This window comes from Ciona robusta, chromosome 2, assembly GCF_009617815.1.
Source record: "Ciona robusta chromosome 2, ASM961781v2".
Classification (NCBI taxonomy): domain Eukaryota; kingdom Metazoa; phylum Chordata; class Ascidiacea; order Phlebobranchia; family Cionidae; genus Ciona; species Ciona robusta.
Window position 1 is genome coordinate 5,277,649 of NC_143236.1, and position 22,778 is coordinate 5,300,426.

The 22,778-nt window shown below is 34.0% G+C and overlaps 4 protein-coding genes and 1 non-coding gene across 6 annotated transcripts; 3 read left to right on the plus strand and 2 right to left on the minus strand.

Annotated features, from left to right (window-relative positions):
- The first annotated feature begins 487 nt into the window (after window positions 1-487).
- LOC149740467 (calcium/calmodulin-dependent protein kinase type II delta chain-like) lies at window positions 488-3,608 on the plus strand. The gene has a single exon (XM_089873061.1). It carries the CDS (start codon window positions 579-581, stop codon window positions 2,067-2,069), a length of 1,491 nt encoding a protein of 496 aa, XP_089729187.1. The 5' UTR covers window positions 488-578; the 3' UTR covers window positions 2,070-3,608.
- LOC149740468 (ATP-dependent DNA/RNA helicase DHX36-like) lies at window positions 3,570-17,089 on the plus strand. 2 transcript variants are annotated; one of them, XM_089873057.1, is made up of 24 exons: window positions 3,570-3,739; window positions 3,796-3,858; window positions 4,092-4,228; window positions 4,736-4,812; window positions 4,905-4,947; window positions 5,128-5,182; window positions 5,245-5,390; window positions 5,514-5,588; window positions 5,786-5,881; window positions 6,426-6,563; window positions 6,975-7,093; window positions 7,409-7,555; window positions 8,107-8,274; window positions 8,452-8,663; window positions 9,118-9,238; window positions 10,088-10,231; window positions 12,944-13,061; window positions 14,063-14,237; window positions 14,533-14,630; window positions 15,149-15,313; window positions 15,854-15,961; window positions 16,176-16,376; window positions 16,671-16,826; window positions 16,945-17,089. In XM_089873057.1, the coding sequence occupies exons 1-24, from the start codon at window positions 3,676-3,678 to the stop codon at window positions 17,068-17,070; spliced, it is 2,952 nt and encodes a 983-aa protein (XP_089729183.1). In that variant the 5' UTR covers window positions 3,570-3,675; the 3' UTR covers window positions 17,071-17,089. The 2 variants fall into 2 exon arrangements, with proteins under 2 accessions (XP_089729183.1, XP_089729184.1); XM_089873058.1 differs by lacking the exon at window positions 3,796-3,858 and having other exon boundaries at window positions 3,585-3,739.
- On the minus strand, window positions 17,068-20,963 carry LOC149740469 (tissue alpha-L-fucosidase-like). The gene is made up of 6 exons (XM_089873060.1): window positions 20,442-20,963; window positions 20,072-20,204; window positions 19,419-19,626; window positions 18,864-19,044; window positions 18,251-18,445; window positions 17,068-17,748 (listed from the first exon to the last, which is right to left on the minus strand). The coding sequence occupies exons 1-6, from the start codon at window positions 20,961-20,963 to the stop codon at window positions 17,335-17,337; spliced, it is 1,653 nt and encodes a 550-aa protein (XP_089729186.1). The 3' UTR covers window positions 17,068-17,334.
- Window positions 20,964-20,997: 34 nt separating this feature from the next.
- On the minus strand, window positions 20,998-22,503 carry LOC149740470 (uncharacterized). The gene is made up of 2 exons (XM_089873063.1): window positions 22,073-22,503; window positions 20,998-21,546 (listed from the first exon to the last, which is right to left on the minus strand). The coding sequence occupies exons 1-2, from the start codon at window positions 22,381-22,383 to the stop codon at window positions 21,111-21,113; spliced, it is 747 nt and encodes a 248-aa protein (XP_089729189.1). The 5' UTR covers window positions 22,384-22,503; the 3' UTR covers window positions 20,998-21,110.
- Window positions 22,504-22,672: 169 nt separating this feature from the next.
- Trnag-ucc (transfer RNA glycine (anticodon UCC)) lies at window positions 22,673-22,744 on the plus strand. Its single transcript has one exon. It is a non-coding gene; the product is annotated as a tRNA-Gly (tRNA).
- The last annotated feature ends 34 nt before the right edge of the window (window positions 22,745-22,778 follow it).

Consider the following 22,778-nt stretch of genomic DNA (forward strand, 5'->3'; position numbering starts at 1 on the left):
TGCTGCTTACAGCAGTAATTAAAATACAACAGTATTTATGCGGTAAAAGGAAAGATCATGGCATGAATGGTAGATCATGGTATGAATCGTGTAAACGCATATAAAAACAGTGCTGATCGCTATATGTATGGTTGATAAACTTACAGTTGAGCAATAAATGTAGATGCAGCTGGTACGATTCGCCATCATACTGCTAATGTAATTACAAGAGATGACAAGCAGCATGACATAAAATCGTTTTATTCGTAGCATCACATTACATGTTAATTATAACACAGAAAGTCAGTTACTTTGTCTCTATTGTCGAGTAAAGTATCAATACTCAATTAGTGGATAGGGTTTCTATAGTTCCATTTTTTCTCGACAAAAAGGGGACTTTTTTGGTAATCCCCTTTTACGGAATCTTGGAGACCAGGCGAAAAAAAAACGTTTCATTCGTTTCTTATCGGTCGCTTGTCTGTTGCTCAGGTTGTACGTACCAAGTTAACGATGTTTTTTTTTTATTTCTTTAGGACCAGATATAGCTAATAGTTGGAATACATGTGGTAATTAAAAAATATAATTTAACGCTGTAAAAAATGACAAACGTAGAAGGCCAGAACTGGTCTCAAACCCACGGATTTTCAGATACCTATATTCTTGCAGAAGAATTGGGCAAGGGGGCATTCAGTGTGGTCAAGAGATGCACCCACAGAAGTTCCAAACAGGATTACGCTGCTAAGATAATTAATACGAAAAAACTAAGCAGTAGAGATCTTCAGAAATTGGACAGGGAAGCACGAATTTGCCGACTACTGAAGCACACCAATATTGTGAGGCTCCATGCAAGTATTCCAGAAGAGGGGCTCCATTTTCTAGTCTTTGACTTGGTAACAGGGGGTGAGTTGTTCGAGGACATTGTAGCCCGTGAATACTACAGTGAAGCTGATGCCAGTCATTGCATGCAGCAGGTTTTAGAGGCCGTTTATCATTGTCATAAATCGGGTGTGATTCATCGTGATTTAAAGCCTGAAAACCTGCTCCTGGCAAGCAAAGAAAAAGGTGCTCTCGTGAAATTAGCTGACTTTGGCTTGGCTATTGAAGTCAATGATGATCAGCCTGCATGGTATGGTTTTGCTGGCACACCGGGGTATTTGTCACCTGAGGTTTTACGAAAGGAACCTTATGGCAAACCTGTTGATCTCTGGGCGTGTGGTGTAATCCTATACATCCTCTTGGTTGGCTACCCTCCTTTTTGGGATGACGACCAGAACCGATTGTACGCTCAGATAAAAGATGGTGCTTACGATTTTCCGTCACCAGAATGGGATACTGTCACAAAAGAAGCAAAAGATCTCATTAACCAGATGCTTAGCACTAAAACAAGCGATCGAATCACAGCCAGCGATGCTTTGCGCAACCCATGGATTTGCCAGCGTGACAGAGTGGCTTCACACATCCACAGGCAGGACACTGTGGATTGCTTGAAGACGTTCAATGCAAGGAGAAAGTTAAAGGGAGCCATTATCACCACCATGTTAGCAACCCGCAACTTTTCTCGCAGTTCTATGTCCAGGAACAAGGAATCAAACAAAGAACCGCAAGCCCAGTCCACAGTTGTACGTGCCAACAGTGCTGTTCTCAAACCCACTGGCGAAAATGGCTTAGATTTAACAGCAGAAGAAATCAAGGCGAAGAAGTTGGAAGTCTTCCATGCAACAGAACAGCTCATGCAGTCGATAAATTCGCGAAACTTTGCTGCTTATTCTCGATTTTGCTCGAACGACTTCACCTGCTTTGATCCACTTTCTATGGGAAATCTTATGCATGGAAACGATTTTCAAAAATACTACTTCGAGACTGCACCAAAGAGTGAACACCTGAGGAAGAGTTCCATCCTTAATCCACATATCGTTTTGCTGGGTGGCGATGTCGCATACATTGCGTACATTTGCCTTACCCAGTACATCGATGGCTCTGGAAAGCCTGTGTCCGTCCAAACCGAGGAGACGAGAATCTGGAATAAAGTTGACGGTTCATGGAGGAACAGCCACCTGCATCGCTCGGAAAGCGTGACAGCACGAAAGTAGCTTCTATCACCAGCAAAAGCAGACATTTTTAACAACTATGTTTTCTAAGATCTACTTCAGGCATCTGCTGTCACGGAGAACCCTGATGCGCTTATGTAAAAATGACATTAATGCCAATGAACTATTTTGCGGAGTGGTTATGCCCTATATAGGCATCTGTTCTGATTTTATTGAAGTTTTTGAAAAAAAGTTTTGCGTGTTTTGAACTTTCATCCAAAGAGTGACTCTATTAAAATCCGATTAAATTCATTTTTTGCATACCCAAGGTTTAACTATTTATAGGTGTTTTTTTGTTTTTTTCAATACCGATCCTACTCCAAAGTTAGTAGTGCACTTCTTGCATGTATTCTTTAGTCTGTAGAATGTACAATTAGCCAAAAAACTTTTCTGTTTTGTCTGTGTGTAAAATTAGCTCAACCGAATTATTTACAATTGTTTCTATGTGAAAACTATCATAACCTCCATCACAAGCAAACGAATGGAATATAGTTTCGCTGATAATTAGTTACATGTAATGAGATTTGTAATTGTTGTGTTGTGTCCTTGTTTATAAAAGTTAAATCTTTTTTTTAAAGATTTTAAAATTCTAAGCAAAAAATGATAATCGAATGTTTAATACTCACTGTAATTAACAAATTAATGCAGATGTACAGTAAAAGTTTAATGCAGTTATATTAACAATGTCTCCAACTTTATTCAGTTCATGATGAAGAATAATGTACATGAACAGATTCTTCATTAACCCGTTTTAAATTGCTGAACTGGTTTAATGAAATCAATTGAAACAGGGTCTTAGATTCTTTTACTTTATAAATCATTTTTGTCTTTGTACTCTGCAAACATAATTTGCTGCTGTCTCCCATCACTCAGTAGCTTGGCAGTAGTAGTATTGTGCTGGTTTAATTAATTCATTAATATTAATAGGTTGAAGCATTGTTTTTACTTAATGCGTGGTGATTAAACTTGTAAATTATGGAAAAAATTATCTTTTTTTATTGTATTCCCAATATATAACCATCTAGCTTAAATAGAAAACTGCGCAATGTAACGGTAATTGCAATCATTTATTTTCTGTACACGCACTATTGTAGTGAGATTCATCAATTTCATTGTATATCTTGTAATTCTTCCAACTAGTTCTTTGACGTGCGGTAAAACTAAGACATAAATATTTGGCATGACATAACAGTTTAGTCGTCTTTATAAAGGTTTTACACACAGACTTTTATCTCTAAACTTCCTTTCTTAAACCAGTAGTTGCATGGTCTGTATATGTGCAGCACTCTAATACATCACACTTAAATTATAACTAATCTAATGCTCAAGCAAACTAAGCTGATATGATTAGGCAGTCTATTAAAAGTAGGGGGTTGTTGTACGCCTATGTAACTCCTGTACCTCTGCCATGACAGGCCCCTGGTCTATATGATCGCTTCTATATTAAGACCAATATGTCATTGCCTTGGGATGTATGGTTTTCAGTTCTATTCAAACATGCCGAATTTGTAATTGTTTTGTGTACTTGTCTTCGCATGCTAGGTGGGGACAGTAGGTTAACAAATAATTCAATGCTGAACTGTATAGTGAAATAAGAAAAAAACACAAGATGCATTCTGGTTACAGAGGAAGAGCTCGAGGTTCCCAAGGAGGCCGCGGCTCAAGAGGCAGAAGTAAATTGTGCTATTTTCATTACTATGCTAATTATAAAACTCTGGTTGTGTTATAGGCCATGGTCGGTACAACAGAGACAGCAATGGTAGTTCTGGTGCAAATGATGCTGCAGGATCAGGTATATATGACCTATATACCTCAAAGCATATCGAACAACGCTGTTTTTTAAGATATAGAATCCTGTTATGCATGATTTTTGTACCAATTCACTTTTGTATGGTTAAGGGTTTGTTATAGGTTAACAAATAAATCAAAAGATGACCAATATACCCAATAACATATCTAACAACCCCTGTATTTTAAGATATAGCATATTTTATGCATGATTTTTGTACCAATTCACTTTTGTAGGCCGTCGGGGAAATTCTCGGGGTGGCAATCGTGGTGGAGGTGGAGATAGACCACCTCCTTGGTTAAAGGGACGAGATATTGGTATGTGGTATGCCAGTAGGAGCAAGAATCAGCAAAAAAGTTATGAAAAACAAAATGTAAGTCTCCAACTTTATGTACTTTTTTGTAAATTTGTTTTTGGTTGTATTGCTTTTTAATTTTGAAGCTTGCGTTGTATTTGTTGGTCTAAAGCAAGGTTTTTGTGGTTTCTGCGTCACGACTACAAAGTAATTCTTACTCAGCAGGAAGTTAAGTGAAAAGAATGTTTGTTTGCTGGTTTTAGTGTTTTATGTGCTTCCCTTTTAATATTCCTTCAGTTCTTTGTCAAACGCAGTGTATTTGCACCGCACACACTTTTAGCTTGTGTGTATGGCCTCAGCGGCTCTTTTGCAGCAGACATGGTAAATCCATTTTTCACGCTTATGATGGCTATTAATTATTAATTGCAGTATTTTTAAAAAGATTTCAAGATCGAATTGCTCACTGTACAAAGTCATTGACATTAAGTCATTAAATTAATTAAGTGACACCAGCGGCTTTGATATCTCTTGAAACAAAAATCCCAATAGAATAGTTCTATTTTAATATTTGCGGACCTTTTTTAGTGTGGAACAGTTCATATGAATCAAAATCAAATGCGGGATGCCCACCAAGCACTGAATGATGCAACAGATACAAACAGGTCAGTTTTGTGTTGCCCTCTTTATAGTTAATCGTTAACTCTCATATTTCTGGAACAAATTGAAAATCCTAATGTAAAATTTTTAATTAAAGGCCAGGATATGAAGCCGATGACACGGTTCCAGCAACAGAGCAGGCAAGTGGCGCACTACTCACTTTAAATTACACTTCCTTTTATAATATAAACACCCTGAAGCTGCTTAAGTAATTATTTAATATTAAAGCGAGATTGTGTTTAGTGTTTACATATGTCAAACACCTACTGCCGATTTACAATGAACACATTACGCTTACCAGGCTTTAAATATCTAAACAGGTCAATGGATTTAACATCACGTCTGGATTTGTGGCCCCTGCTCAAGATAGAGACAGTGAGTGTTGTAAAGATAAATGTCAACAACAGTACATAATGTAAATAATACATGCCTCTCAGGATATGGCTGGTTTTCTGATGCGTCTCAAAACCACAAAATGCTTTTAAATGAAGATTTAATGAATGATTTGGACAAACCGCGCTCAAAATCCCATTCACAGATGCTTGAATTTAGAAAGAAATTACCGACATACAAAATGAGAAAGGTGAGCATACAATCATGTTTCTTAGCTTGCTTCTGGCAAACAACTCGCTATAATGACATCATTTCCCCTTGAAAAACCTATTTCTGGGAAAGTAATTGACATTATAACATGTCGCCTTTGCAGGAGCTGATGGACATGATTAAGTCAAGTCAAGTTGTTGTGGTCAGTGGAGAGACTGGCTGTGGAAAGACTACTCAGGTTCTATTTATAGCTCAATATTCAACTATAAATAGAATATTAAAGTCAACGACTGCTATGCATAAGTGCTCTTGATAAACAGAGTGGAAACGATTCAAAATGCTTTGTTTTGTTTGTTTTTATAGTCATCTATTATTGTACCGTGTTATTGTATGTGTTATGATTCCTTCGGTTATTTTGTTTCCTTACATTTTCAGCTGCCACAATTTATTCTAGATGATGCTATTAGTTCTGGTCGCGGTGTGTCGTGCAAAATCGTGTGCACCCAACCGAGAAGGATTTCCGCAATTTCGGTATTGATTTTACCCCTTGCAGTAATGAATGCCATTAAAAAAACGCCACTGCCAAACCAAGGCTTAAAAAATGTTTCATATATAATATATATAAAAGATGTGACACAGTCTATGGGCTTTAAACATATCTGCTTAATGTAACTCTCAAACAAACAACAAGCCTTGCCTATTATATTACAAATTGAATGATAAATTAGGCACAAGGTTGCGGTGTATGGTGCGGTATTAATAGAAGCTCTATTATTAGTCTGCAACCAAACTAAGGGCAAGAGACATAACATGTGCCTTAAGGTATTTTAAATTTAAGTTGACAAATTAGCTTAAGCAGGTTATAATTCCTTTTGGTTGTTATAGTATTTTACCAAAATAATGTTTATAAATGTAAAACAATAATGACTAGAAAATGTTGAAAAAAAGATGTTCTATTTTACAATATTGCTTAATTTATATTACACTGAACAGTGATTCGCAATCATAAATATGCTTAAAATACTTTCTTAAAAAACAACTAATATATAAGTTTTATAATGTGGATGCTTCATAGGTTGCAGAGAGAGTGGCAAAGGAGAGAGGTGAAGAGTGTGGTGGTAGTGGCAGTTGTGGTTATCAAATCAGACTCCAAGCCAAATTCCCACGACAACAAGCTTCCATGTTGTATTGCACAACTGGTATTTTAATTCAGGTGATCGTTTTGTTGCAGTTTGAACAATTTTTTATGAATTTTAATTTTTTTTTTCGATTTGTTGCAATAACTGTTTTTATTACTGCTAGCGGGTATGTGTGTACTGCAGTGCATAATTAGAGGGTGTATGAATAATTCACCATCCTTAAAAGGTTTGAAAAATATTGATAGATTTTTATCTGACAACAGAGACGGAATTTGGTTCTGAAATTACAGTGCAACGAAAAAGTTTCCACTGATTACTCATATAAAGCATAACCTTGTATGTCATAAAGCCAGCTAACTAGGCCTATGATGGCCCAACATTACATTCACGTCTTGTTGAAACATTAGCTTAAAAAGATACAGTGTCAAGATATGTCATTGTAATTGATGGTTGTGATGATCTGATAAGATCCTCTTTCTCTTCAGTGGATGCAGTCTGATCCAAGCCTGTCCTCAATCTCCCATATTGTTCTCGACGAAATTCACGAACGGGATTTGTTGTCCGATTTTATCATCACAATTGTTAAACGATTGCTTGCCAAGAGGTGTTATTATTATACATTTATTAAAATCAATATTTTTGATTTTGTGTTTTTTGGCTTGTTAACATGGTAGTTTTAAATATTACTGTTTGTTAGGTTCAAATTTTACTTATTATAAGTGTTAGCATTATGTATTATAATAGCAGAAAAATTAGTAAAGTACGCCTGCAATTCATATATAAACGCATACATTTATTGTTTAAAGTAAAAAGTAAATATTTATTTTAAAATGATTTTTAATATTTGTAAATAAACTTTACTGTTATTAAGTTACCTTTTTATATTTTTTTTACTATAATCTAAAATTATTTGATTCAGAATAGATTTGAAAGTTATACTTATGAGTGCTACTTTGAATGCCGATACATTTTCAAGCTATTTCAACTTCTGTCCATCCATCAACATTCCTGGATTCACTTATGCTGTACAGGAGTTTTATCTTGAAGAGGTCGTAAAAATGACAAAGTAAGAGACTGGCAGCTTATTGATTTCAAAACAAAACAATATTGATTAGGAATGAAAACAATATTGATCACACCATGGGGCCCGGTGTGTGTTTTTTTTTTTCGGGAAACTTATTGATTGATTAATGCCCGTAACTGACTGTTTATTTTGCCAGGTTTTAATGTATGTTTATAACAGCCTTTGTGCTACATGCTCGCTGCGGCAGAATTCCAGATAATGAAATATTTATCACCCCCCCAAACCTCCAAGGCGTGTGAAACGCGCCGCGTAATGTTGACAACTCCGTCCGGTGTTTTTTACCAAAATAAATGCAGCAGAAAAATAGAGAAAATGCCGAACACAGTCATTTTTTACCAAAAAATTGTGTATTTATATGACCAAAAATGTTAATAATTTTAATGTACATGCCCTAAGCTCCGTCAGTCTTGGCCCTAAATGGTAAACACAGTCAATTTCAGCTTTTTACCCCAAAACAACTGTATTTATATGCCCAAATATGTTAATGTACGTGCCCTAAGCTCCGTCACTAAGTCTTGGCCTTGTAAACTTAGGTTCCAGCCCTCTGAGGACGTGTATTACTCCCTGAAGAGGTTGCAAATGAAGTACGACCGTCTCATCATGAGGAGGTTAGACTTTGCGGAGAAGAAGAAACTCCAGGAGGAGCGCGAAGATTACCAGAAAGAGTTATTAGCATATGAAGTTGAACTTGCCAACAAAAAGTGAGAAAGAAACAAAATTTAACACCATTGTTTGTCTATAAAAATTTTTTCAGCTGTATGTTTCTTTTGTAAAAAATTAAATTAAAAAATGAAAAATATTTATTTATAAATAAATGTTTTTACAACTTTTTTTCATAAAATATAAAATTTAAAATTTGTAAAATTTTTATTTTCTAGTTTTTCCCAGCATGACAGCCATGCGATATGTGCACTGGATGCTTACCTGCAGCAAAAGCTCGATTTTGACCTGATAATCGCCACTGTTAAGCACATAATCCTTAATCCTGCATACTCAAGTACAGGAGGAGCAATGCTATTGTTTCTTCCAGGGTGGAGCGATATAAAGCAACTACATCAGATGATCAGTAATGACAGATTTTTTCAACCTAGTAAGTTAACAATATACATATATATATATATATTATGTATAGATACATTATATATATACCCAAATTAGAGAAGTCTACAATTAGACACCTAAAAAATAGTTTTGGTTAAAAAACAAAAATTTTAGGTAAAAAGTAATGGCAGAATTTTCAAACTAGCTAGTTTGCAAAATTTATAAACCAAATTTAGATAAATTTACAATAAAAAACCTTAAAAAATAGTTATGGTTAAACAAAAAAAGTCTGAAAGAAAAATGCTTTCAGTTTTATAAACTAAAAATGTTTTAAAATTTTTTACATCTTAAATAATTTCCTTTTAAATTTGCGTTAAATTTTACATTATTTTTTAGCTAAATTTAGAATAGGTACATCATTTTTTAGATAAATTTTGTTTGATTTTGCATCAATTTTTAGTTTAAATTTGTGGTATTGATTTATGATCTAAATTATTTTTTAGGTAAATTTCAAATATTACCTCTGCATTCCATGGTGCCATCAAGCAACCAACAGCAGGTGTTTGACAGGCCACCTGTCGGTGTTACTAAAATCGTTATAGCAACCAATATTGCAGAAACGAGGTAATTATAAATAAATTATTGCTGACAGAAAAATCTGAATCGAAAACAGTCCATCTGGAAAATTAATATTTTAAACCTGTTTTACCTAAAAACGGTGACCTGAACGGGGCGTTGAACCATCAGGGCAAATATTTTAATTTCAGAGCTGTGTTTTACCGTAATTGTTTTTGTCAGTCAATAAATTTTTGTGGTTAGTGTGGCTTAGGGTGTGTGGTGGGGAAATTTTATGATTCCCGTACAGTATCGTGATTGTGGTTTTGGCATATTTCTAAATATCACGTATTAGAATGAAATGTAGAGAATTAATGTAGAGAATTTAACGTATATTTTATCAAGTACTCATAAGAAAAATGAAAGAGACTGAAATATAAGTTGAAAGTAATTTATTATTGAAAAATTAAACATTTTGATATTAGTTTATTGGAAATGGCTGCATGTTACATTTATGCATTTTATTATATTCTAACTTCTAAAGGTGGCTGTACACAGTAGCCGGCATGCGAATTGGCCTGCGAAGTCGTATGCAAACCCATTACCGTTCCGCATGCGGCACCGAAATCTGGACAAAACAGACAAAATAGACGAATATTAGATACTGTGTACAGCCACCTTAAGAAGGGATTTTTCATTCAAAATATAAAATAACTTGTTGATTGCCAAAAAGGATTTATAAATCTTAGACAAGTGCATGTTAAAGCACAGTGACAATAAAATTCAGTCTAAATACGAGTTCAAAAAACAGTCTAAATACAAGTTCATTTCCAAAAAGGTTTTGAAAAGATGATTTAATACATGATTATGATAAAACACAAACAGCACGCAATGTAATATCCCCAACTTTTTCTGCAGCATTACAATTGATGATATTGTGCACGTTATTGACTGCGGGAAAATTAAAATCCGAAAATTTGAAGCCGGTAAAAATATCAGCTCGCTTAATGCTGAGTGGTTGACGAGGGCAAACGCTAAGCAACGTAAAGGAAGAGCTGGGAGGTTTGTTTATATTTATGTGTTGTTGTAACTTGTTTATTTTCTAAAATAATGCCTGTGGCATCCATAAAGGTTTTTTATCATAAAAATAATTTCTGCATTGTTTGTTTTGTAAATAATGCCTGTGGCATCTATAAGGGACTTGTTTTATCATTAAGGTGTTTGTATTTGTTTACGAGATTATTTGTTTTAGTTGGAGGTATCTTTAGATACAGAGTGTCAGCAAAGTAAACACGCTCGCATTTATAACAAATTCCGTACAGTGCTGTTGTATAAGAGGATTCTATATAATGAAATATTAATCACGTCCAAAATACTATGACACTCGTATGCGTGTACAATCATTTTCTTCTTTGTTCTGCGATACGTATGTATGTATGTCTTATTCAAGATTAAAGCAGTTTTCCGTTTAACATAAGCATAGCTCTTCTTATTACATAAAGTTAATTTTAATTATGCAACAACGGTCTGTGAACCTGCGTACTAAAATCCGCGGTCTGTGAATTTGCGTACTAAAATTGGCAATAGTTGTTTGAAGGTCACATGGGAGCAATATATCCGCGTGCTCTTACATGCAAATTATCTTATGCTGTAATGGGAGATTTTAATGTTTTAAAAAAGAAATTTAAATTTCCAGTAGGCTTATCCTGTATTTGTATAAGAGGTAATATCTTAAAAAAGATAACATTTTATTCCATTGTATAGTACTGTGGGGTAAGATAGAACACTTTTAGCACGTAGTATTCAAATATCCTGATTATGTTTTAAACAGTCAGCAACATTATATGGGAGTCGTCAGGATACAACTTTAAAAATATTAAATGTTTTTTGTTTACTTAATAAGACGAGAAAATAGAATAAAAAGGTGTCCTGTCTTCCCCACCCTACCACAAATGGGATGAGAAAATAAAATAAAAGTGTGTCCCATCTTACCCCACCCTACTATATATAAATTGAATTTAAATAATACAAAAAGGAAAAAATTGATTTACTTGACATACCTAAACATCCATAGTTCTACTTCCTTGATCTCAATTTCCCATGGGTGCTAGATTTTAAATGGATCAATTATTTACATCAAGTTTAAATTAGAATATCTGTCGTTCTGTCTGATGTTCCTCACCGTGTCTAATGCTCATAATTAAACTTAATGCAATGTTAATTAAAAAGCCGCTTATTCCTCTAAGGAAATGGTCCTTCAAAGCAAGTAAAGTAATAGGTGGAAAACTGGGAAATTTTAGCAGTTTTTGTGGTAAACTTCCTCACTAAGGTGTAGTTTGCCCAATCTAAATTCAGGACTTAAAAATCAAAAAATTATTAAACTGTAATATAGTTAAGTGTAAATTTAGAAGCCTTTTATTTTTCATAGGAATTGGTTTTTAAATGTACAAGTATAGTAGTAAGTGGAAAAGTCAATTTTTGTGGTAAACTCTCGTGGTGTAGTATGCTCAATCTAAATTAGGAAATTGATAATACCACTATAGCTGTTCTCTGTACAAAAAATATTTCTTAAAAAAACAAGTATGGTAAATTTGTAATATAATATTCTTTTAAAAAAAGTATGGTAAACTGTTAATATATTGAAAAAGTCAGCAATTTCTGTGGTAAATTCTCTACACCAAGTGTTGTAGTATGCACAATCTATGAATCTAAATTCAAAACTTGATTAAAATTTAATCAGCCTGTCACTCTGCCAACAGCTTAGACACCAAGTGCACTCGTCTGTCAACAAATTAATTCAATTTCAATCTTGCCAAGCTATAAATAAAGTTTCGCTCAATAAATATAGTTTAAAAATAATCGCAATTCAATGTTGATAATATTCAGTGTTTCGCGGGTTAAGAAAATTAAATGCTTAGAAGTTGAAAAGAAAAAATTAAAGCAAATATTTAAGTTAGGAAGATAGGTAAAAATGTAATTAACTGTTTAACCTAATTATGCATAAATAACCATAATATACGGTTCACAACACTAACTGACAGTTATAGGCTTAAAATCTTGTAAAAAAAACATTTGAAAAAAATTGTAAAAAAAACATTTGAAATAAATAATATTTTGACTTAGCCACAGTGATATAGGCTTGAAATCTTAAATTGTAAAAAAAACATTTGAAATAAATAATATTTTGACTTTGTCATGGTGATAATGCTTTATAAATATTTAATGTAATGCTCATTGAGTGATGTAACAGCTTGTGTTTAATTCAGTATTGCTACGCGCACATTAACCGTGCATTTATAAGCACTTGTCAAGCCCTGTACATAAATACAATATTAATTTTTTAAATCCAATACATTGCATGAAAATGTTTCAACTTAATTTGGAATAATATAATGAATAATACGCATGAATAAATATTAATCAAATTTTCCTAAGATAAAAGTGGCCTTAATCCCATGTCGCGAGTAATATATAATAATGGAAATAAAAATTAGCAGTAAAACAACAGCCATTACGAGTAAAAATACATAGAAAATTAAACCTTAAAAAGCGTAGGTATATAATCCAATAATATAAAATTGTGAATTTATTTTATTTAAATTGAGAAAATAAATTGGTAAAAAAAGATTTTAGTCTTCTTAAAAAGCAGGATTTTTTACTTTTATATTATAAATTTGTGAATTAATTTTTAGGTTGAAATTCTTCTGGTATAAATTTTTTTTTTTATATAATTTTTGCCTCATTTTTTTTAATTCGCAACACACTCACTTACAGGGTACAGGAAGGCTATTGCTACCACCTATTCAGCAAGTTGCAAGAACGGAAGTTAGATGACTACATGGTGCCAGAGATATTAAGGTCACCTTTGGATCAACTGTGTCTGCATATTAAGGTTAATTGCCTCATTAACACTTGTGTAATACATTTGTATCGTTGGATTGATTTTGTCAGGTCCCACCAACCATTATAACTGATTTTAATCTTAAAGGAAAATATTAACAAAAAATGATAATTTGTATATGGATAGAGATGCAAGCTGCTTCGTTAAAAAAAAATTGGTGGTACCTTTAGATCTCATTTAAGCATATTTATCAGTACACAAATTTTGATTTTCCGATGATATCCCCCTTAAGTATTATATGTAATTGTAAAGGGATTTGTTAAACCAAGTCAATTGTGGTGTTTTGTGTAGAGATTGGCTAAGGTGTGCAAACACACATTGCTTGCTACCATTATTTAACAGCCATTATATTTAACATTCCCTTTTTTTGATCCTTCAGCTATAAAAGAGCTCAAAAGTGTAGGTCAATCTATTGACAGTTAATCAACTTTAAAATTAACTGTCCACATTTCTTTAAACTAGGATATTACATTTGATTAAGCATACAGTCTTGTAATGGGTTTAAAAAATCCAATTTTAGCTGTGTAGTCATATTTATACAATCATAAAAACTAGTTTAAAATGAGGTCAGCATTTTTTTTTTGTTTACGGCAATAGGAATTTTTTAAACAAGGCACAAAACACATACAACTTAAACATAGAATGGGTACCAGACAAAAAGAACCAATATTTACTGAATTATATAACAGTAGCCAGTGTTGTTAATTGTTTAAAGCACAATGAGGAAATATAAAATATCTTACCCCACAGTACTATACAAAGCAAATAATTATTTAGTGAATCGCATCTTTAGAATTGTAATATTATTAAGACTCAATTTGCCAAATGCGTCGTTACACTTATATTTTAAAGTTAATCGGCCTTTAACTATGAGGACATTTGGTAGTAAGGGTTTTTTATTTAGTATAGCCACAGCACTGAACAAGTCTGATACTTTCACAGTGCTGTGGTTATACTAAACATCTTGTTTAACGATAAATATATTCCTACAGATTCTAAACCTTGGAAAACTCCGCGATTTTCTTTCTGAGGTGATTGAGCCACCCCCCGCAGATTCAGTGGAGCTTTCCATCCAAAAACTGACAGCAATGAATGCTCTTGACTCTAATGAACATCTGACACCGCTCGGATACCATCTTGCCAGGTTTCCTGTGGAGCCACAAATTGGTGAGATAAAATTCATAGTTTTCTATGGGACAATTTTCGCATAATGTAGATATTAAGGTACTGTTTATATTAGCGGTACTAATATAAATAACGATGGTTTGAAAACGGGAGAGTTTTGCATGGAAGTTAGAATTGTAGATTCTGGTCAATAAGGACTGTCTGTAAACCAATTATAAAATTTGACTTCAGTTCATCTTTAAAGTTTATCTATTCAAATGTAAAAAAAATGTAATTTGTTTATAACACAGCTTAATCAACAAATTTTTGTGTAACCCGACCAATTTTATTTTTTCAGGCAAGATGCTGATTTTAGCAACAATGTTTTCATGCTTGGACCCCGTGCTTACAATCGCTGCTAGCTTGAGTTTCAAAGATCCCTTTACTCTACCACTTGTGAGTTTTTTGTTTATAAATGGTGAAAATAAGAAACTGGCAATCGAAGTGATAACATAGGAATGTCTGTCCCTTTTGACGCACAGTAACATTGCATTAACTCTTGTCAGTGCAAGCGTTTGGTCATTGTTTTTAGTGTTCTAATTAATAGGCAAGTACTTTGGCACTGTGGCACATGTAAAGTGTTGCCATTTAACAAAGAGTTACCAGGTTCGGGGCTCAGTGCTGGCGTGATCGTGCATGGGTGTGTTTTTGCGGACAAACATCTATCTTTGTTATAAACCCCAAGTAATGCGAGGACAAACAAGTAACAATTATTCAACAACAAAAAATCTTCAAAAATAATCACACACAAAGTTTCATGCATGGTAACTTGTAAGCTGGCACGACGTGTATGAACACAAAAACAACTGTCATTTTCTGACCATGCGAGGATAAAACAAGTTACATTCATTCATTCATTCAACAAACTGTATCCAAAACTCCCTTTGCATGAAGTTGAATGTGTTTTTACCCAGGGTAAGGAAGATGAAGCAAATGAGAGGAAACAGGAATTATCGAACGATGCAAACAGCGACCATTTAATGTTGGTGAACATGTTTGATGGCTGGGTGGCAGCAAAGAGAAGGGGAGCCGAGCGAGATTATTGCTGGAGGAACTTCTTGTCAATGTCAACTGTTAAAGTAGGTTGATTGACGAGAGATTTTTGTTTTGAAAATAATGTAGAAACTGCATATTCATGACCAAAACCCAGAGTTCTTGGATTACTGCAACTAAAAGGTGTAATCAGATATTGTTAAGTTGTATTGAATGTCTGCAAGTTTTTTGATGCTGTGTCTCAGTGGTTAGATGTTCGCGTTGTAATTAAAAGATACATGGTTCAAAGCCTGACGCTTCTACCATTGTGGGCATGTCCTTTATGGTTCTACACACTGCTAGGTGTAATTTCTCACGAAGTCACACGTGGTAACTTACAAGTGGACACGTGTAGAAATAAAAAATTTTAATAGCTCTTGTTGCCGCGTCACGGTAGAATTTAAATGCTAAAATCAAATAAAACAATTTAAAACCCTATGCCTAAATTGCAACTGAGAAATAAAAATCTTTAAACAGCTCATGTTGCCTCGTCACGCGACAATTCAAATGCGAAAAGCAAATAACAATTTAAAACCATATGCTTAAATTTCAACTGAACTATCCCGTGTAATAATATGGTAATGCAGATGTTAAGTGACATGAGGGAACAGTTCAAGAATCATCTTTTTGAAGCTGGTTTTCTTTCTAGTCAGACGGATCTCAGTGAAGCAAATCGACATTCCAAGAATATAAAAGTAAGAAGTTTTTCTGGAAAGGTTTTCTTTCATTTTATGTTTTTTTTCTATTTATGTTTTGTAGCCATTTATGAGCTCTTTGAACTTTGGCATAATTTATCTACTATGTCCTTTACGCATGTTTTTAATTCTTGGGGTAAAAATAATGCTGGAAAAAAAACACAATTAGTTTAATTTAGTGCATATTTAAAATTCTTGTTATTTGTAACTTTAGATAATACAAGCAATAGTATGCGCTGGGTTGTATCCTAATGTGGCAAAGCTGGTGAAGATGAAACCACATCGACCGCCAAAGATTTCAACTAAGACTGAACGTAAAGTTGCCATTCATCCAAAGTCAGTGAACTGTGACAAACCGAGTAGCAATTTTACGCATCAGTGGTTATGTTATTATGAGAAGATGAAAACAGCCGAGGTAAAATGTTAATCATGTGCTTTTGCTAAACATATCTTGCAGTAACGAAAAAGGTTCGTTAATAAAGCGTGCTACCAGTGGGAAAATTAATGGGAATTGCTCCAGTCCAGTGGTTACTGATGGGTTGTCTAAACAATTTTTAAGCAATACCGAACTCCAATTTTCCTATATACACATAAATAAAAGTACTTTTTAAAAAATAAAGATCAACTTTGTTATGGTTGTCCTACTCTACTGGGTAGTCTAATTGGCTACATCTAAAATAAGCATTTTTAATATCTTTTCGAATACCAGGTTTACCTGTACGACACGAGTGAAGTCAGTCCATATCCTTTACTTTTCTTCGGGGGAGATATTTCTACTTTTCAAGATGAGGATGGTGTTAATAAGATTTCTGTGGACGGATGGATCGATTTCCGATCAGAATCTAAAGTTGCAGAAACTGTTAAGGTATGTTTTTGTTGGTTTTCAAAGTAGAAATTTACCTCTAGGCTGTTTGTTGACAAACGAAAACTGTTTAACGATTTTTTTAGAAATTTGTTTAATTAAGAAAATTTTCTTTTTTTAGAAATTAAGGAAAGAGTTGGACAATATCTTGGAGAGGAAAATTCGGGAACCGTTTTCAACGTTGCTACATCTTTCATCAAGTGCCTCTGTGATAAAGTCAATCATCGACCTTATTTCTTGCGAATAAACATGAAATACACATTTAATGGTGATGATTTAAGTGCAAAAGCCACCGTTTAGTACGAACGCAACAAAATAAGTCATAATATAAAAAAAAAGTAACAACGTAAAAACACAGGTGGTACAGAACAACAGAAATAATTTAAATTCTGGCAAAATAAGTTGAATTGTAAAAAAATCAGTACTGCAATATTAGTAGTAAAAAAGCAATATATATATTTCACACAATTAGAAACCACCCTACTTTAATTCCGAGAATGTATTGCAATATTCAGTTAAAATTTTCCAGCCTTAGCGTAAAGGGGATATTAATTTCCTTTGGCAACAGAACTACACAACCATAACTAGCTTCAGAGTGGTCTGTCCATTTCAACGTTGTGTTAGTTTCAAGCAAGACTATTTTTGCAGCTTCCAAAGGCTTTGGAAATGAAAGCAGTAGCGAATTTTGTTCTGGTTGCCTTAAAACAAAAGCGTAAATATTTCTCTTTTTCATCGTGTACCACACATTGTTACTCTCATTCTGAACTTTCCATGGATGAGTTTCATAAATTCCTTCACCGTTTATCTTCAACCACTTTCCAATACTTGCAAGGCGTTGCCTAAATATAGTGGGAATCATACCTTCAGCAGTTGGGCCAATGTTCAACATATAGTTGCCTCCTTTGCTAATCGCGCGTATCAAACCCTGAACAATTGATATTTAAAATAGTGAAGGTAAAAATTTTTATAATAAAGTCACAAAACAACAGTAAAATTTTAGTTGGTGGTGAAATTTTTAGTTTTAATATTACTTCTACAACAATATTTCAAATGTTATGTTAAGTGATGTTGTTTTTGAATGAATATACGAGTTTAACACCTCGTGCCAGTTTACAAGTTACCATGTATGTTACTTTGTGGCCCTTTTGTGGGTGATTATTATTTTTTGTGATTTTTTTTATTGTATGGCTGGTAATTTAAACAACCTAGTACCCACTGGGTTGGAGCAATTGCCGTTAAGTGTCTTGCCCAAGGACACATTTGACCACAATGGTAGCAGCGCCGAGCCTTGAACCCATTACCTCTGGTTTACAGGCAGGCACACTAACCACTATGCCACAGCACCAGACATTTTTAGATTTAATATTACTTCTACAACATTAGTTCAAATTTTAGTTTAAGGGTAAAATTTTTCGATTTAATATTACTTCTAACACTTCCTGAGTGGTTAAGACATCAGCATTCTTCATGTCTCTTCTATAACCCCACGATTGCTTGTCCAAAGTCACACACATTTCCCATTTATGCTGGGGAGTCTCCACTGGTTCATGGAAAGGAGAAAAGTAGTCACCATGAAGATTCTGAACCTCTGTTCCCCATCTGTCGTTCGTGACAATGCTATTCTAATGGTTAAAATTTAATAAAAAAACAATTTATGCCTGTTGGTGCATAATATATGTTTACTATCATTATTGCCAAACTTTTATACATACATACACTAACAGTATACTAATAAGTGTTGTGTAAAGTAATTTACGGAAATTTTATGTTTTTTGTGTTTTTTTTATAAATTATGCCGTTTGAACATTTTAAATCTACCATCAAAATTGTATAGCGATAATGGCCTACTCTGGTGTAAATCCCAACTTCCATGGCACACCACTTCTTAGGACTTCTCTGTTACAAAAAAAGAATCAAACTTTCTATTCAACACAGACATTCTATTAAAATTCCCCAAAATCTTACAACCAATTTTGCAAAAAAAAATTTTTACAGAGTTAAAGTTGTTACAGGATACAAAAGCTTTTAAAAAACCCCTACCTTGACTGGGCTATCATTATATAACCAAGCAAGAAAATGAGTTGTGTTCCAATAGCTTGTTGGACCAAAATCACCATCGGAAAACAAAATGTCAGGTTTGTATGTTTCAATCAGTTCATGTAACTGAGGAGAGACTTTGTTCTTTACAAATTTATTGCTTTCGAAATGGTTTGATTTGTCTCTGAGTTAAATTGAAAATAAGGTCAGCTTTTTGTATGCTAGTAAATGATTGAGTTGATATCCCATAATCATATTAGAACAATATTTTTTTAATAATTCAAACACATCTATGGCAGTATCACCCATCAAGGTAGTCTGTGGCAGTATCACCCATCTAAGAAATACATAAGTGACGAAATTTTAGTTCAATGAATTCTATTTATAAGATAAACATTTCACCTAAAATAGCATTAAAAGTCTCCTTCTGAAATTTTTTCCTAATTGTGTAAATCCTAAAATTGTTTTAGAAATGTTTTTAAAAAGTATAAATGAGATTATGAGATGCTTGAAACTCTTATTTCATTTGGCAATGAAAAAACTATGTTTCCTACTTACGCGTTGTATTCCCTGCTGAACCACTCATAAAGTGAATAGTAAACTCCAAATGCAAGATTCTTATTTCTAACTGCAGTTGATAATGCAGCGACCAAGTCCTGGTGTGGACCGCGCTGTTGGGAGTTTCGATGGCCACCTACCTTCGATGGCCAATTGGCGAATCCTTCATGGTGTTTGGTTGTGAAAACGACATACTTTGCCCCAGATTCTGTGAAGGATTGTATTTATATAGACTATATGTGATTATATATGGGGTAATAGGCCAAATCTGGCCTAAATTCCAGGTCCTCATTAACCCTACTGAATAGAAACCTTTCGGTCACTGAGTAAAGTCTAAAATGGCAGACATTTGGATAAATTTAAACCAAGTATAAGGTCTATGATGCAATTATACATTGTGTGTAATAAATACCTACATCATGTTGTCTTCTACATTAGAATATTTGTGCTATAACGCAAATTAGGATATAAAAAAAAACAATTCACGGCAAACAATAATAGCACCTGACAGTTACTCAAGAAACTACAAAAAACATAGTTCTTTAAATGTACTTTATCCTAGCGTAGCCAGAAAAAAACGACAGTCATTAAAACACCATTGTTTTGTTTCAAATACCTATTTGTAAAAAGTTTCATACAATACAATCACATACCATGGAAGAGCTCAGCCCAATCATCTGGTTTAAAATTGGAAGCTGTAAAATTAGTTTCAAACTCGGTATAACTGGTTACAGATGGGTAATTCTTTTTCATGAATTCCTTTATCGAACTTTTGGGTTCAGGTCCCTGAAATGGTAGTTTTTTACAGCATAGTTTAAAACTATGAACAATTGGCTATACTATATTAACTATTCTAAAAGCTGATAATATTTTTAAAGTTGTTTCATTTTCTTATGTACTTAATTTAAGTTATAGACTATATAACTTTTTCAACTACAAACTAGAACATATTTTACATACAATATTCATTAATATACAATAAGCAGTAACACTTTTATTTTAAAAAACATATATTAAACTTACTTTCCAGTACCACCAGAACCATTCATTATAAAAACTGGGCACTGAATACACACCCCAATGAATAAAAATTCCAAATTTTGCATTATCAAACCACTGCGGTAACGGTCGAGAATCCAAAGATGACCAGACTGGTTTGTATAGTCCAGTATAATTTTGGTTAGCAGTGCTAGTAGCGGGTGATTTTTTTGGGGATGTTGACCTTGCAAGATGTACTTGTGGTAGAAACTGGTTGTTTTTGAGTCTGTGTTTAAGATGTTTTTGAGTGAAAACCGGTTGTTTTTGAGTAAAAACCGGTTGTTTTTTAGTGAAATCCGGTTGTTTTCGAGTAAAAACCGGTTGTTTTTCAGTGAAAACTGGTCGTCTTTTAGTGAAAACCAGTTGTTTTTGAGTCATGCTTGCTTTGTCTGGTACTACTTGCACAGTCTCACCAGATGAAAGTAGGTAGTAGAAAATGCGTAAGACTATCACAATCAAGATAATATAAGCAGGACCTCTCAGTTTTCGATATATTAGTTGTGACATATTCTTAGCTGAAAAAAACTGCTAGGTGTGTCCGTCTAAAAATAGGATTTATAGCAATAGCATAATAACTAAAGTTGTTATTAGGACTATGCCAAAAATCAACAATAAGAAATTAATTTTAAACATAAATACTTCATTTTAAGGTAATCACACAGTTCTTGGCTTTGGAGTTTCAAGCAATTTTTGGTCACTTGATTCCGTCTCTGATTCATTGAACATAAAATTTTTGACACCGATAGTGGAATCGTATAAAACATCTCCTGTTGTAGTTAAAGGACATATTATCATCATGTACAAAGTATTTACTCTACGCATCATGTAAATTGGATAGCCAAAAAGAGAACTGTTCTTTGGCCCAATTACAGGCCGATTGTCCCAGCAATCGGAAATAAATGCAACTTTTTCCTCGCCGTTTGTTTCGGATAACTTAACAACCAACGTTCCGGAACGTTCTTGTGTTACAGCTGGTGTTTTAAACTTTAAAGATCTTTGCTGTGAAATGTGAATTTCTTTTGGCATATGCTGGACTTCAAACTTTTCAGTCTTCACTTCATTAAAAACGATTGGCATCAATGAAAAACACCTAAGATGAACACATTTTTAGTATAAATATAACTAGGCTATCTTCAAATCAGATTTTGTAACACATTAGCCCCTGTACAGTTTGTGGCTTACATAAACAAGGCAAACTAGGAAGTGTTATTATATTTATATTTAATTTGCAGTCACCCACTCACTGTTGAATAAATTGACGACCATACAAAAAAATCCGCCAAATAAAAAATTACCCACAAAGTTACAATTTTTCAAGTAACTTTCAGGCTGGATTTTGTGAAACTAAATCTGGGAGTTATAACGACTGTCAATTCAGTTAAATTTGCCCCGCTTGATAATGGCAAAGGCAATGTCTATGCTCGTTGATCTGTATGAGTATCTTTATGTGTTGTTTAATTCTACCAAAATACAAAGTTAGCATTTGTCTGGTACATAAAACCACACGAAAAATGGCATATGTCTTTACATTGAATGATCATGTTAACAGGATCTACATTAATAATAATAAACAATATGTGTTTGACTATTATGAAAAAGGTCAAGGGCCATCTTACTTTAATATTTCTTCTCGCCCCACCATTGTCATATATGGATCTTCAGCAATTGCATTTTCCACAAATACATCTTTTTTGTTAGAAATTTCCTTCATCTCATAAAGGTTTCTTAAAACATGCAAAATGTTGGTGCGGGACTTTATAACCTTTTCTTTTTCCTCAGTAGAAAGTTCGTCATACCAGCGACTTGTGTAATTAACTTCACGGCCATAGTTCATTTTGTATGATGCATACATCTGTGCGGCGGCGACATAACCTACAGAGGCACCCACGATCCGGTAAAACACTCTACGATATAAAACACTGCTCATCCTAAATTGCCTGAACTTCGTTTTTGTTTACCAGTATTTCATACCATTCTGAACTTTATTGCAAAGTTTTAGAAACGCTGCGTAGTATAATCATAGATACCTAAACATATGTGGTATAATACAGTCCGTTCTGCGGTTAAACAAATGACAGTCCGACCATTAAAACACAAACTGCGCGCAGCGGCGGGTACACGTGTGGCGGTATTTATATTTGCACTGTTAACTTTTGCCACGGGCCACTAGATCGCAGACAGGAACAACTCTCGTCTTGGAGCGAGCCTTCTGTGTAGCGTCGATGGTGTAACGGTTAGCATTGGTGCCTTCCAAGCACTAGTTCCGGGTTCGACTCCCGGTCGACGCAGTCATTTGCATTTTGTGAAAATATGCTTTTAATG

Bases quoted from the DNA above. Each gene is read 5' to 3' on its own strand.
- LOC149740467 (XM_089873061.1), top strand. From the start codon at position 579: ATGACAAACGTAGAAGGCCAGAACTGGTCTCAAACCCACGGATTTTCA.
- LOC149740468 (XM_089873057.1), top strand. From the start codon at position 3,676: ATGCATTCTGGTTACAGAGGAAGAGCTCGAGGTTCCCAAGGAGGCCGC. The intron at 4,948-5,127 runs GCAAGTGGCGCA...ATATCTAAACAG, and splicing joins CGGTTCCAGCAACAGAGCAG to GTCAATGGATTTAACATCAC. The intron at 6,564-6,974 runs GTGATCGTTTTG...CTTTCTCTTCAG, and splicing joins CAACTGGTATTTTAATTCAG to TGGATGCAGTCTGATCCAAG.
- LOC149740469 (XM_089873060.1), bottom strand. From the start codon at position 20,963: ATGTCACAACTAATATATCGAAAACTGAGAGGTCCTGCTTATATTATC. The intron at 19,045-19,418 runs GTAAGTAGGAAA...AATTTAACTCAG, and splicing joins TTCAGCAGGGAATACAACGC to AGACAAATCAAACCATTTCG. The intron at 18,446-18,863 runs GTAGGGGTTTTT...TTTAACCATTAG, and splicing joins ATAATGATAGCCCAGTCAAG to AATAGCATTGTCACGAACGA.
- LOC149740470 (XM_089873063.1), bottom strand. From the start codon at position 22,383: ATGAGCAGTGTTTTATATCGTAGAGTGTTTTACCGGATCGTGGGTGCC. The intron at 21,547-22,072 runs GTAAGATGGCCC...TGTTCATCTTAG, and splicing joins GGGCGAGAAGAAATATTAAA to GTGTTTTTCATTGATGCCAA.